Source organism: Chrysemys picta, chromosome 18, assembly GCF_011386835.1.
Source record: "Chrysemys picta bellii isolate R12L10 chromosome 18, ASM1138683v2, whole genome shotgun sequence".
In the NCBI taxonomy this organism is placed as follows: domain Eukaryota; kingdom Metazoa; phylum Chordata; order Testudines; family Emydidae; genus Chrysemys; species Chrysemys picta.
The window spans coordinates 23,697,394-23,712,009 of NC_088808.1; the positions used below are offsets into that span (position 1 = coordinate 23,697,394).

At 40.1% G+C, this 14,616-nt stretch overlaps 1 protein-coding gene across 14 annotated transcripts in view; it reads left to right on the top strand.

Annotated features, from left to right (window-relative positions):
• NEK6 (NIMA related kinase 6) overlaps positions 1-14,616 on the top strand; it is a 109,952-nt gene that overhangs the window by 87,504 nt on the left and 7,832 nt on the right. For all 14 annotated transcript variants that reach the window (XM_065572617.1, XM_065572604.1, XM_065572611.1 and 11 more), the window contains 2 exons: positions 4,934-5,028; positions 13,567-13,680. In XM_065572617.1, coding sequence (XP_065428689.1) covers positions 4,934-5,028; positions 13,567-13,680 — 209 coding nt within the window. The remainder of the gene's footprint in view (positions 1-4,933; positions 5,029-13,566; positions 13,681-14,616) is intronic.

Here is a 14,616-nt window from a genome sequence, read left to right on the forward strand (position 1 = left end):
ACTCCCTGTTTGACTCAAAGAATATTTGAGAGGGAGGGAATATGAATCTTACATTTACAGTGCTGCCTTTGCCCATAATCTGCCTGCTGAAGAATCAACCTCTTCTTCACTTGGATGTTACAAATGACCCAGAGGTGTTCTGGTGTCCTGGCGTGGTTTAGCTGAAGCAAATACAGTACCTATGATAGAAGGAATAAGCATTGGTTTGATATCACTCAGGTATGGCAGTGTTCAAGAGAAGTGCTTAGACTTTCAGAAGTGGAATGGGAAGATGCTGACTTTAGTCATAAACCTCTGTACTGTTCTGTGACCTTTATAACTTAAGAGGCATTACTCTACCAGCTGGTGATTAATATTGAATCTGAACAATATTTGGTATTTTCAGCAGGGCAAATGCCAAAGAAAGTTTCTGATTAATAGTCTCCGATTAGACTGTTCTTGTCAAATTGACTAATGTAATGCATTGGTGAGCCCTGGCTTATTAAAGTGGAAGTCTTGTGCAGTTTTCTAGAAGATGCTCATTACAGGAGATTCCCACATAATGTTGGACAGGCCATAAAGAGAATTGGGCTTGTCAGTCTTTTATCATGACACTTATTTAAAAATTAATGTATCATTTTTGAAATGCAGAGACCTGCTTGTTCGTATATTTGCTGACAACACTACAGTAATGATAGGTAAATGTGCAAGGTAGAGTTTATAGAATCGGCTCAGGCATGGGCTGCCCCACAAACCTATTTAATATAATGGAACAGCCTAATGCACAAAAATCAAATAAGGAATATGACGCATTCATCCGTATTATAAACACTGTCATTCTGCCTTGATCGAAGGTCGCTTTCAGGCATTATTCGAAACGACAATTTTAAATTGAACAAAGCCTTCCAAACAGACCCATGCTAACATGGAAGGCAAGGCCATAACTTTCAAGCCCACACACTGTTATTTACTGTGAGCTTGTTATGCAGTGACCCAGAACAACCGATTTCAAGAACACTTAAGGCTGGAGGCCACCAGTGGCACCAAAGCATTCTGACACACTGAGACTTATGGGAATAAGAGTATTAATGTTCTCCATGTTTATTCCTTCCATTGCATGTTCTGGAATTTACTCAGTTAATTACAGACAGTAACGGGGTAGCATTCTCTCTGGCTCCTTCCAGTATTGTAACTTTCTTGGCAGATGTGAGAAGAGGAGAAGCATAGAGAAGGCAGAGGTGGGGAAATGTCTTGTACATCAGTGTTCAGTGGAGAACTATGAAAAATCTTCACAACGATCTTCAGAGAGTGAATAACTTTGAGCTTCTGCTGCAGTTGCATGTTTTTAAACAGAAGAAATGTGTAAATGATGTGCGCCCAATGCAATTTTTTTTTTTTTTTTTTTTTTACAGAAAAAGTGTACAGGAATTATGTAAAGTGCTCAGCTGGCCCACTGTGTTCATTTTACATGCAAATCGGAGGAGAGCCATAGGAGGTCTGAGCTCTGTCGGCTTTCACAGTATTCTGTTGTCTCCCATTATGTCACTCCATGCAGTTCATTAAAAGGTTTAGTAACTAATGAGAGGGCTCCAGTCTATCCCATGTGCAGCAGCCTTTTACAGGAAGCTAAATCAGGCCAAAGCTGGGTCAAGGTCTATGTTGGACTATTCCTAGACTGGATATTAGTACTGGGTTAATAAGTGATGCTGTAATAGGGAGAGACTTGCAGACAGGCATGGAGATGTAATAATTTCTGAAAGTCACGTTCCCTCTCACACAATATGTACCTATGTTAAATTTGTGCAAATTAAGTTTCCAACTAGAGATGCATACCTCACTCAGATTCATGTTTCTTATTTGAATGAACTATAAATGCAAGCTAAGATTAAGAGATATGGGTAACTGCTTACTGGCCACTGCCAGAGGCAGAATACTAGACTGGAGGACCAAATGAGTGATCCAGTCAGGTACAGCAATCCTTCTCCCTATCAGAACTGTAATGAATTAATCCAATAATCTCATACATTTCACAATCATGCTGTAGGTTTTATTTCATTTTACTATTTTTATGTGAATCACACAGATCTGACAGCTCCTGCGTTGACAATATGCTTAGTATATTAAAGTACTCCTTGTGACTAGCCCAGTATTAAAATGGCTAGGGTTTGGCACTGGTAGACTTCGAGACTCACCACGCATTATGGGGAAGACTTGGGTTCGAGGCTACCCACGTGAATCTTGAAAGCAGCTGGGAGTGCTGTTTGGAGTTAGGTGCATACTGCATCATTCACAAACTCTTTCCTAATGGATGACCATCTCAAGGATGATCAAAACCTTGGGGTTGCAGGGGTCCATGCTGCAGCCATAGCTCCCAGAGGAGGGTAGGAATCAATGTGTATGAGAGATAGGAAGGTAAAATGGAGATATGGGGTGGAAATGTAATGACCGTAGCTATGTACACATACAGATATCTCTGTTATGAGCAGGAATCCACCCTGGTGCCTTCAGCACCAAAGACTCAGACCTCTCCCATTTGTGCCCTAGGAGTTCACCATGGATGACCATGGCATCTGTACGCCTATGTAGCCATGCTTCTGCTAGAGAAGGGTTAGTGAAAGACTATGACACACATTTGGATTACCCCATGTTCCTTCACACAGGACGAGGGGTGAATAATGAGAACCCCTTTTGCCCATATGACAGGAAATCGCCCATTCATGTTGTAGGACGTTCAAGTTTTACAAAATCAGATTATTTGGAAACTGATTACTTGGCTGATGGAGCGAGTCTGTATGTATAGAGCCAAATTGAAGGCAGTGAAATTAATCAGGTATGAATTTGGCCTAAATTGCCCAAGGGAAGGTTTTTACAAACTCAAAATGTAAGTAGATCTGATCACCCAACTAGAAAGATGTTCCTTCCTGGGAACCAGGTGAGTTATGAAAGTAATAGAAGATGTGAGCTAGAGGTTATGGGCTTGTGAAATGCATTGGCTATTTCAATAACCGAAAATATGCAAGAGATTGTAATTGGTCCGTAGCTGGAATAACTAGTTCTCACATTCCCAGCTTGTTTCAGTATAGCCTCAAGGTTGAGGAGGAAGGCACTTCACACTAAAATCTGTTTCAGAGTAGCAGCCGTGTTAGTCTGTATCCACAAAAAGAACAGGAGTACTTGTGGCACCTTAGAGACTAACAAATTTATTAGAGCATAAGCTTTTGTGGGCTACTGCCGAAGAAGTGGGCTGTAGCCCACGAAAGCTTATGCTCTAATAAATTTGTTAGTCTCTAAGGTGCCACAAGTACTCCTGTTCTTTTTACTAAAATCTGCGTAATAAGAATCCAGGATTGTCACTCTGCAGCCTAGAATGTCTGATGAGTCAGTGTGAACTGATGGAATCAGCTACAAGCATGGCTGAGAACTATTTTTGTTTAGAATATTACCAGGTTCAATCCTCACTGAGATTTGCGGTGTGTTACCATCCAGTTTTTAAAGTTCTCAGCCATTTTGACTTTATGAATTACAGTACACCCATGCGACAGAACAGGCTTTTAGTTATAGTAACGTATCTATCTATGTCAAGAGTCCTAGACTATTGTGATATCAGAGGTAACTCAATCAGCCATCACCCACTACAGCTAGTTTGCATGCAACAGTTTCATTGGTTGTATGAGGGAGAATGCTGAGATTACTTAGCCCAAGTGTGTGACAGCATGGGCTTTGAGCTACTAGTACTTGTTATAATTTGCTTCCACCCCTTTCATTTCCAACATTCACACTCACTCGTAGACCTTGTTTCTGTTTAATTTTGCATGGTCTAGCACCTGAAAGGCCCATTGACTTACACCTGCTCAAAAGCCTACAATTTATTTCCAGCCAGAGTTTTGAATGAAGAAATTGTGGATTTAACATGAGAGGCAATTTAACATTTGCCACTTTAAGGTCATTAGTAGAAGGTTAGATAGGAATGCCAAGATCAGAAAAAGAACAATTAACAGAGTGTTTGACAAGCAGAGAAAGAAAAAAAAGATAGTAACCGAACCCTGGATGTTTTTTATAAATGGAGTGTCCGAGGATTATTGGATGTAATTGAGGATACCAGGGTATCTTGTATTTTCAGTCCCACTAAGTTGATTTGGGATAAAAATGAGTTTCACTGGTACAAGGGATTTATTAGTCATTATTTCAAACTCCTGTCCAAAGATGCCCTGGCAAATTTAGCTTTAGAAAATACAAACTTTGGAAACAGAGTTGAAAGCTCATAGCTCCTAATACGATGGAGAACTGCAAAAGAGTTTTTAATTCTGGAATTTCATAGATCATCCTGGCTCTTTCAGAAAAGTTTTTGAATGCCTACTTTATTACTGCTGTTTCTCCACTGCAGCAAATGGTCTCTTGAGATCTCAAAGAGCTCGTTAGAGGAAAGGTATCTTATCATATTTGGAGCTGGTCTGTCAGACAGTTGGTTCAGTGTGTGTCAAGTGAACATATTCAATTGATATCCTGTCACAGGATTCCTGTTTTAGTAGTGAATGTTCATGACATCTAACTTGCGGCTTCATGTGCCGTTGAATGAACCAAGTGGAGAGTGATCATTTACCATTGTTCTATATAAGCAATACATTCCAAAAGTGCCCAGAAGGGTAGAAAAGAAGATTGTTTGTTTTCCTCAAAGTTCAAAAAACATAAAATTATCACAGTAATGCCTGACTGTTCTTTATCTGATTTTTTGACCTTATTATGGTTCTAAAAAAGAATATTTCTTCCATAGTCTTTTGAAACCATTGCTTATTTCATAATTATACAAACTATCTCCAATGTGTGGTTTGCCAGCTTTGCTAGAGCCATTGCTCTTCACAAAGGTAAATATCTGTACTTCATATAGATCAAACTCTGTTGCTCTTTAGAAAGATAATTCCTGTTTTGTTTTGTTTTTTTGCTTGCTTTATTACAGTGGGAACTCCATACTATATGTCCCCAGAAAGAATACATGAAAATGGCTATAACTTTAAATCTGATATCTGGTCTTTGGGCTGTTTATTGTATGAGGTAAGCATCTCTAACTTTTTCATCTTTGCATAAACAAGCACATAATAAAAGAAAACAGGAATGAATTGAAGTAAACAGTTTAACTCAGTCCTGTTTACATCTGATTCCTGTGAAATCCTATAAAATCTTAGTCATCTTGAGTTCTTTTTGAGTATTTAAAAAAAAAAAAGATATTAAACAGATTTTATTCAAAGCTGGTTTAGTGAATCACAGTAAATGTTGGAGATACAGATAGAAGCAAGCCAATTTGTCTCATTCTTTACTCCTATAAGCTGGGCAATGATTGGAAGAGCGTATTTAGACCTCTTTCCTAAGTACTCGGTTTGTTTTAAAGACCGAACGTGTCATTTTAATGTTATTTAGTGTAAAGAACAGTGAGTTCTGAAGAGTTGAAATACTTTGACCTTCCAGAGCTCTCGACGAAGAAAACGACTGTGATTTTTTTGAATGAATTTACTGTTCCCACTGAGGATTTAGTTAGATTTTTTTTTAAAGTGTTTAAAGCCATGCAAAAGCATGTAAGAATATAGTTTTTCAAAGCAGAGATCCTTAGTGTGAACTACATGCAGTTTTACATACTTCGGGTGTACTACATACTAGATATATGAAGTGTGAGAAGAAAGTTACTCTTGATACTATGATTTCGTAAGAACACTATGCCATTCGATTTTTCAAGTGTTCAGAAAAATGATCAATTAATGGTATTTGAGACCCATAAATTTTTTGTATTCATTTAAACAAATAGTAAGGTTACATTATAAATGTATGGGAACTGCTTTGGGCTCAAGTGAGGGTAGCCAAAATTTAGGAAGTATGTGGTACAACTTTTCCCCCCAAAAAATTTCACTATATTTACTATAATGTTAAACTTTAATTGAGTATAACCCAGGGCCACTTCAAAGCTTTGGATGCTTAAGTATTTTGGTTATTTTTTCCTGGTTAATTAAAGGATTGTCAAAATGAAATAATGTTTGTCATTGCAACTTTTCACAATCGTGAAAAAAATCAAAATACAAATACCTGGCGTAAACTGATCAGACACTACAACAACTCTAGCTAGGTTTCTGCATAAATGAGACAAACCCTTTACAGCTCTTTTTTCTTAAAGATAATTTTATCTTAAAAGCAAACCAGGCAGGCCTCTTCCCCTCAAGAGTTAAGTGTTTGTCACTGTTTGTTTACTGCTGGGAAGAATATACTCCTCTAGCATAGCTAAACGCTTGTTTAACAAGGTAATGTCCTATCATTAGTATATTACCAAGCCTGAGTCCTACAGTTCAATAGGTACTGATTTATTTGTTGGCAGAATGTGAAAGTGCTGTGTGGTGTGCATCTAGAGAGAGAAATAGCGGTGCTGGGAAGCCAATGAAGTAAATCAATAAAATCCTGCTAGAGGGATTAAGCATCCATTGGGAGTAGCGTAGCGCTGCTTGAGTCTAACAGCGCTGTGCTGCTTACATGTGAGAACTCCGACATTGTCTGCTTAGATGCAATTATGGCTTTGGTATTTGTTCCTAAAAACATTCTGGGCCAAATGTATCTGCATATCGGTTTTTAGGTGCCTGTCACGTGGTATCTAAACACTGACCCATACTGTCAGTGGTTTTTTCCATGGTAAAGAAAATGCAGATGCTCCATAGACAGCTAATGCATGTTTACCTGCTGTCCTGGGCAGGAGACATGTCACAGAGTTTAGTTAATGGAAAAACAATAAGGCTGGATTTAGTACAAATGCAGTGAATGGCTGCAGTGAATGTAAAGGCCAAGGACTGGTCGTGGTGGTCTCTAAGCAAAGAGCTGCTGGACCTGTTGAGAAGTAGATTTGCTTGGACAGAGATGATAGTAGTGTATCATAACAGTGAGTTGTGTGTGAAATTCCATTGGGGATTAGAGGGGTGGGCTAAGGGGACACACAGGTCTGATGCTGTACACCACGGTCAATAGGGAGTTGCCAGACGTTTGCCAAATAATGCAGACCACAGACAAAAAACATTCTGGCTGGACTGTTGTTGACGACTTAGATCCAGGAAGCAGATAATGTAGAAGGTAATTTCCTTGGCTGCTCCTCTCTCACAAATTGTCCTGCCAGTTTTTGGTCCCTCTCTGTGCCTTCTCATCCCCAGTTTGGTGCAGGAGGACCTTGTAAGGTAGCATGTGGGGCTGAGGGAAGTTGATTAGAAAGTTAGACACCACTGCCAGAAAGGTGGAAGCAAATCTGGCAGAGCCATTTTGTCTCTAAAATCATTGTGAATAGTGCCTGTCAACTGGGGTTTGTACGGTGCAGACCGAAGGTCCTAAAGGAGATCTTACCTCGGAATCTGTGAGACAACCATACAAGAAAAGCAGTTGGGAAACTAATATTTGTATAGAGGGGAAAAGTGTTCAATCAATCAATAAAATGGAGCTTTAAAACAGCACAAGCTCACTAAGGAAACCACTCCTGTCAGAGTTGGAAAATCCTGCAGATTGGCTAATAGCACCATTTCAATATCTATTTAGCCATGAGAACATAGGGGGGTGTTAGCATTTGTTTAAGAAATGTTAAGATGTGCCAAAAGCTGTCCTGCGCATGCTGCCTACTCAGGGCAATGTGGCCAGACGGGAAAGAGGGCTTTTAGCCTAATAAAAAAGCGCTGCTAACCAGTCTTCCCTCGAATGTTTCCCAGGCATGTGCAGAATTAATTTTGTTATGTGCACCAATATGGAGGTGATGTGTGATATACTGGTGCATATAACAAAATTCATGCGGCAGGGGTAGGGGGGGAGGGCTCTGGCTGGGGGTGCAGACTGGGGGGTGGGGCTGGGGATGAGAGGCTCGGGGCTGGGGCAGAGGGTTGGTGGAGGGTTAGGACTCCGGCTGGGTGGAGTGGGCTCTGGGGTGGGGCCGGGGATGAAGTGCTTGGGGTGCAGACTGCCCTGGGGCTACAGCGGGGAGAGAGGACTCCCCCCAGCACTCTCTCCCCACAGCAGCACCTGGGCTGGAGGGGAGAGGCGTCTATCCCCGCTGCGGCAGCTCCGGGGCTGGGGCCACGGGAGAGGCGCCTTTCCCCGCCTCAGCCTTAAGTGCCTGTGCGGCACTTAATAGATTGCTGCACGGCTGCGCAGCTTAGAGGGAACTTAAGTGCTAACACCAATGTGTGATAGCCTCGTACTGGAAAAGGAGGAAAGCAGCAACTCGGTTCAAAGCTCTCATTATCATAAACAATTGTGGAAATGTACTCCAGCTGAGTGAAATGTTCCTGGGTCCATGCTTAAAATTCATGTGACCTCTAGGAAAGGAATACAAAGGACTTTGAATTAATTCAGAGTCCTAAAGCAATAGCAGCAACATATTTTTAACAGAGCGTAATTAACTATAGGAACAACTTATCACAAGTTGTGGTGGATTTCACTGGAAATTTTGAAATCAAGATTTAGATGTTTTTCTACAAGATGAGCTTTAATTCAAACAGAAATTAATTCAGGGATATCCTATGGCCGTGTTGTGCGGGAGATCACACCAGATGAACACATTGGTCCCTTCTGGACTTATAGCCACTGAATCTACAAACCAATTAAAAAAGCCTGCTGCTTTACATGCATCTAAAGATTCTAGTAATATGTACAATGGAACTATAAAGTGTAGCGGTATCTAAAAGGTGTGTATGGTGTTTCCATCACCTGAAATGCATCCCAGAGACGACTCTTCATAGGTTTATTGTGAGGGAAACTTGGGCTTTTAAGAATTTATTTATTTATTTATTTACATTAAATATAGCTGGAATTGTTCAGATTTGACCTGAAAGTGAGATTTCCAGTAAAGGCGTTGCTCAGTTGAAGCTTTGCTGCCTTTTATTTGCACCATTAGCCCTACCGGTGAGAAGAACAATATTGACAGTAACCCAAGGTAAATGCTGCTACCCCATCACTGATCAGTGTTCAAAGTGAGTTCTCAATCAGCCTGCTTTAAGTTTGTTCCCAGGTATGAGTTCTGCTGTAGAGAAGATCTCGGATTTTGTTTGGAGAGACGTATTTATAGATATAGTTTTGCTGCACAATAGGGTCCTCTCATGGCATAGTAGTCTAAGCGTCCTAGCGTGCTAGCTTACTTGGTAAAATAAATATGCTTTTGTGGTGGTAATAGTATAATCATGTGTGTGCAAGATGTGGCTTGAAAAGCATTTTTGTACTTGCTGTCTACATAGGAAACCCTTTAAGTTGTGGACAAAGTCTGATATTTTGACACTGCAAGAAATATTGGCCAGTTACCATTTGATTTCAGTGAATAAAAAGTTATTCTTTTTAGACATTTTAAACTTTGTTTAGATTATTTGAAAAATCAAATCTATACATCTCTTTGAAGGATCTTTATTTTAGTCATGCGGATTTCTTGTAATAAAAAACTTTTTTTCCATTGGGATAAAAAGTGGAAAAATAATGATGCTTGGCTGGTTATGAATCACTTCTGATACCTCTTTTCAGACTTTATTTTAGAGATAAACTTGAGAGATTTAACGTACAAATTACCTTCAGAGACATGCATGTCAATTGGAATTCACTTGAGTAATATTGGGGGAGGGTGTTGTTATGTCATATAGTACCATCTTACTGTGACATTTACAATCGCACATTGATTTTTATTAAATCTTCTCAAAATAATGGGAGGTGTCTTCATTCCCCACTTCCCTTGGAAATCTGTCATCCAGATAACTTCAGGGGGATAAAAATAAGTTCTCAGTTTCCAGAATGTAGCCACAAGCGATGGCTTTAGCACTTTTAACAAGATGATCAATTTAAACACTAACAGGATTTCATATTTTTTAAACCAGTCATGCGGTGTGGTGATCAATTTTAAATGGAGATCCGGCCATTCTGCTGTAATTGTTCTAACCAAAATGTCAAAAGCAAACCCAAATGTGGCATCACAAACTATTGTTAGCAATACATTTGGAATGCCTGCACTCAGTCTTCCAGTTCGCATTCTTGGCCGTTTTAGTCAGAATTTATAAGGCATCTTCTTTTTCAGTTTTAATTTTCTATTTGCCAGTCTTGAAAAGAACATGAGTGTTGTGCTCATTTTTTGTTTTACTTTGCATATGACTATGTAAGGAGCTATGGACAGGGATTTTTAATTGTAATTGAAAGATCTTCAGATTTCCAGGAATTATTGACTCTTTATTGAACTCTATGAGACCTATCTTGTATGCTTTTGGCTAGCGTTTTCCTGACTCTGCTTTGTATTTGTAACACACAGATCATCACCGTCACTCAGAGAAACCATGGAATCGGTGCTCCCTTTTCTTATTTTAAATTACTAGTGTCAGTTTGCTCTTTGAAGATACTGTTTATCACAGTGGGCTGTAGTCCACGAAAGCTTATGCTCTAATAAATTTGTTAGTCTCTAAGGTGCCACAAGTACTCCTGTTCTTTTTGCGGATACAGACTAACACGGCTGCTACTCTGAAACCTGTTTATCACTGATGACATTTAAGATTATACAGTGTATACTGATAATTGGTGAAATTCCAAACCACAAAAACGTACAAAATAGACACTGACTAAAGATTCTTACCTGTGTGCATCATGTGCACTTCTTATGTTCTCCCAGCCTGCAGCTGCTGTCTGTTCACTAGGCATATCTAGCTGGCTGCTACAGAGGGACATGATGTTAGATTTCATTGGTACTGTGAAATTCAGTTCTGCAAACATTCCTAACTACATGTTACACAAAGTAGCTACAGCTGGAAATCTACAAGAAAAGTGAAGCTGGGATTTTCAAAGGAGCTTGAGGGAATTGGGCCCCTAACATCTATTGAATTTCAGAGTAATTTTAGGTACCTTGAAAATCCCACCTGAGTTGCCATATGTAAGCATGTTTGGACATCTGACATATGACACCGGTAAGAACTATCTGAAATATATTTACATTTGAAAATGCATCACTGTTTCTCTAAATTGATAATGGAACTCTTTTCCATTAATGGCAAATTAGTGAGTAGTGTACCAATAAAAATTGTGGCTACAGTCCGACAAAATGTACTTAGTCCTTTTATTTTCCCAAGTATACTTTAATTTTAATTATTTGTCCTGCTCTGCTAATACATGGGACATATTTTGTATATTAGTGAACTCTTAGTAAAATGCACTGCGGAATCCTGCTGTTTAAAAAAAACACAAAAAACACCTCCTGGGAAGTAGAGTGAGTCCACCAGTTTTGTTGTGAGAATGATCTGGTTTGTGTATTGGTGAGGTTTGACTGAGTTAAAAACCTTCTATTAACTGTACAGAGCAAGGCCGAAAGCAATGCCTTCGAAACCTGATGTAATTCGTGTGCTGCACTTCTGTCCTCAAATCACTAATAATCTGTCAATGTATGTATCTAAACTATAGAATTTCAGAGCAGAGTGTCTTGAGTTTTTTTTTTTTTTTTTTTTTTTTTTTTTAAGTTCTGCTGGGAGCTTGCTGCGTGTGTCAGCAACAAGAGGATATTCTTTGGATAGCTTTCACAGTGCATGATAATGAGAAAAAGACTAACAATTATCAAATAGCCCCTTATTAAAACCATAGTGAGAAGCATCAACTTCAGCCGGCGTGAATATGAAAAGCTTGCCGTTTTGATGCAGCTTGCGGCAAAATGGTTTTAAAAATCTTCTAAACAGAGTAGATAATATCAACAATTATCCAATAGCGCTTCATTAGGAGGAGGTATTACTCTGCTGTGTGGTGTGGCATGTGACAGTTAGTGACAGTGACAAGAAGCACTTGAACAACGTTATGGAGTAATAAGCAGATGGGGCACCGTGTGGGCTGCATGCTGAGGTGACATGCCTCTTGCTTACTGAGCCTCTCTGCAGCTCCTGGTTTTCCCTTTGAAGACAATTCTTATTAGTGCTATTGGTTCCCTAATATGTAAATGGCGAATTTCATTTGTTCCTGTTCCTGGAGACAGTTGTAACGGTGAACAGTCTTGGGCTTGCGCCTGTCGTTGCCAGAACCTACTCTGGATCTTGGGCTTGTTGTTTTTGAATCGTGGTTTGAGAGAGAGAGCGAAAAGGTACTCCACTCACAATGTTTACTTTAAATAGGCATTGTTTAGTCATGTCATATTTTGTAAGTGCACAAACACACGTCTCTTCATGGCTGCGGTACTGGGGCTCAGCATTTAAAGTTCATTTAGAGCTCTCAGTTAAGGACTTGCAGCATAAGTGATTTCCTCCCACAAAGATACAATTTCTTTTTTGAGACCTAATTACATTTTATATATATATAAAAACTCTCCAAACACCATGTGTGTATCTTAGCTCCTCAAAACCCCTCCATCGTGTTATCCTGGCTGCTTGAATCTTCCATTTATCTCCATGAAAAAAGGCATGTTTGAATAAATTGAGATATGGGGCTCATGAACCAAAGAAACTAAAATGAAAAAAATAAGCTGATAAGGAAAAGACACAGTAGCCTGGTTACAAAAGCTTTTTTGAATCCTCTTCCCTAAACAATACGCGGCTTTGCTTTATTAAAAAAATCAAGTGGAATGTTCCTATTTATAAGACTTTGAATTTTAGGTAGCAGCTTGTTGTCCAGAAAGCATCAATTTGCTCTTTACAACAGTCCACTAAAATTTTAGCAGGCACAGAGAGCAAATATGCTGTGTTCTGAACAGGATTGTAACTGAAGTAGATTGAAACTGTAACATGCATCAAAGGCGAAAGGGCTTTTACTTTTAAAAGATTATAATTTTTATTATAGGTTATCATATTCCGCTTCATGCAATTGGCTTGGAGCAATAATTTTCCTGCAGCACTGAAATCCCATTTCCTTGGTTTAAGAAACATTGATATTTATAGGGTTTTTTTTTGGTGTACATCTAGAATCACTGCCCATCCACATTCACAGGGTCCCACATGTAAGACATTTTAGGAAAAAATAATTACAGTGCTGGGGAAAAACATAGAAGCCTCTCCTGTGTAATGAGGGCCAGGAAAGTGTAATGAGTGTTCATTGATCATTTGAAGAAAGTGGTGGGAGGTGTTTGGTCTGTGAATCTCTGTTCTGCTCGACACGGGTGTTTTCTTTGGTTACAAGAATTATCACTCACCCCTTGGGGACACCAGGAAACCAATTTAGCTGCCTGAGACCTCTATGTGTGTGTCCCTGCAGCATGGTAAACCAGAGTTCCAGCCTTCTGCATAGGGGACAGGCAGAGGTCTGACTTCACTGTGCAAATACCAAATCTCGTGCCTTTCATGTGGACGGGGCGCTCTGTGACTCGACGTACTTTGTGCGACTGCTGCTGCCTGACACAGCTTTTGTTTGCTCATGTCCACTGCATAGGGCTGATGAGGTAACGGCAGGTATGCTGTACATCTGGTAATAGGTGCTTGTCAGTGTACAAACTGATGTCTCAAAGAGCAACAGTATCTGTTTGTGTACACTGTCAGAGAGCAACAATATCAATCATCTGTGCACTGTCACAGAGCAAAACTTGCTATTGCAAATCAGCAGTACTGGGAGCTACTAAACCCTTCACAGTTTAAAACTATCTTCCATTTTTCTCTACAGATGGCAGCTCTTCAGAGTCCTTTCTATGGAGATAAAATGAATCTGTTTTCTCTTTGCCAAAAGATCGAACAATGTGACTACCCCCCTCTTCCAGCTGAACATTATTCGGAAAAGGTAAGTTGGGCATATGATGCTCAGATTGGAAAGTGGTGACCAGTGAAGGTAAAATAACTGACCCCGGGGTGGGGCAGAGTGTGCGTGAAGACGGGGAAGTGTTTTTTGGACGTATCTGAAGTAGACCCTCCCCTCCACACACCTGAAAAGAATTGGGGACCTCTAGATAGGATTCCCTAGATTGGCATACAGCTGGCTAAAACACCTCTCACCATGGTATCCAAGCACCAGCAAAGTAAATAGAGCCCAATGGAGGGTCCTGTGGCACCTTTCAGACTAACGGAAGTATTGGGAGCATAAGCTTCCGTGGGTAAGAACCTGTGGCAAGTGGCTTGCATCTGAAGAAGTGAGGTTCTTACCCACGAAAGCTTATGCTCCCAATGCTTCTCTTAGTCTGAAAGGTGCCACAGGCCCCTCTGTTGCTTTTTACAGATTCAGACTAACACGGCTCCCATCTGAGACTAGAGCCCAATGGGGGACAAAAGGAAGTTTCCAATAATGAGGAGCGGTCTGCTCTGGAGCACTCCTGCACTAGCAAAACACGACAAGGAAACCTGGGGAAAACCTGTCACCTCTCCCTACACTAACATACCATAAAACAGTGTTTAAATTTAGCCTATAAAGTCCTCAGTTGGTTTAAATGTATAACAAGGGGAAAATGATACTAAAAGGAGGAAGGGAAGCGATTAGCCTAGTACAATAAGCATCCAAGCAGGAGCCATATGGAGGCTTTTTAACGTCTGGTTAATTTTATTGCGATGGAAGCAAGAGACGAGAAGCAGTGGTTGGACCGAGCTATATCACAGGTTGCTGCTGTGCATGTCCACCCCTTTGCCATTGTGCTTAAATCCAATTGCAGCCACCCCGTTCGTTTGCCGTGGACCTTTTATGACAGTTGTGTGGCACTTTTTGCAATGTGGCCAAATGTCAGCTAGA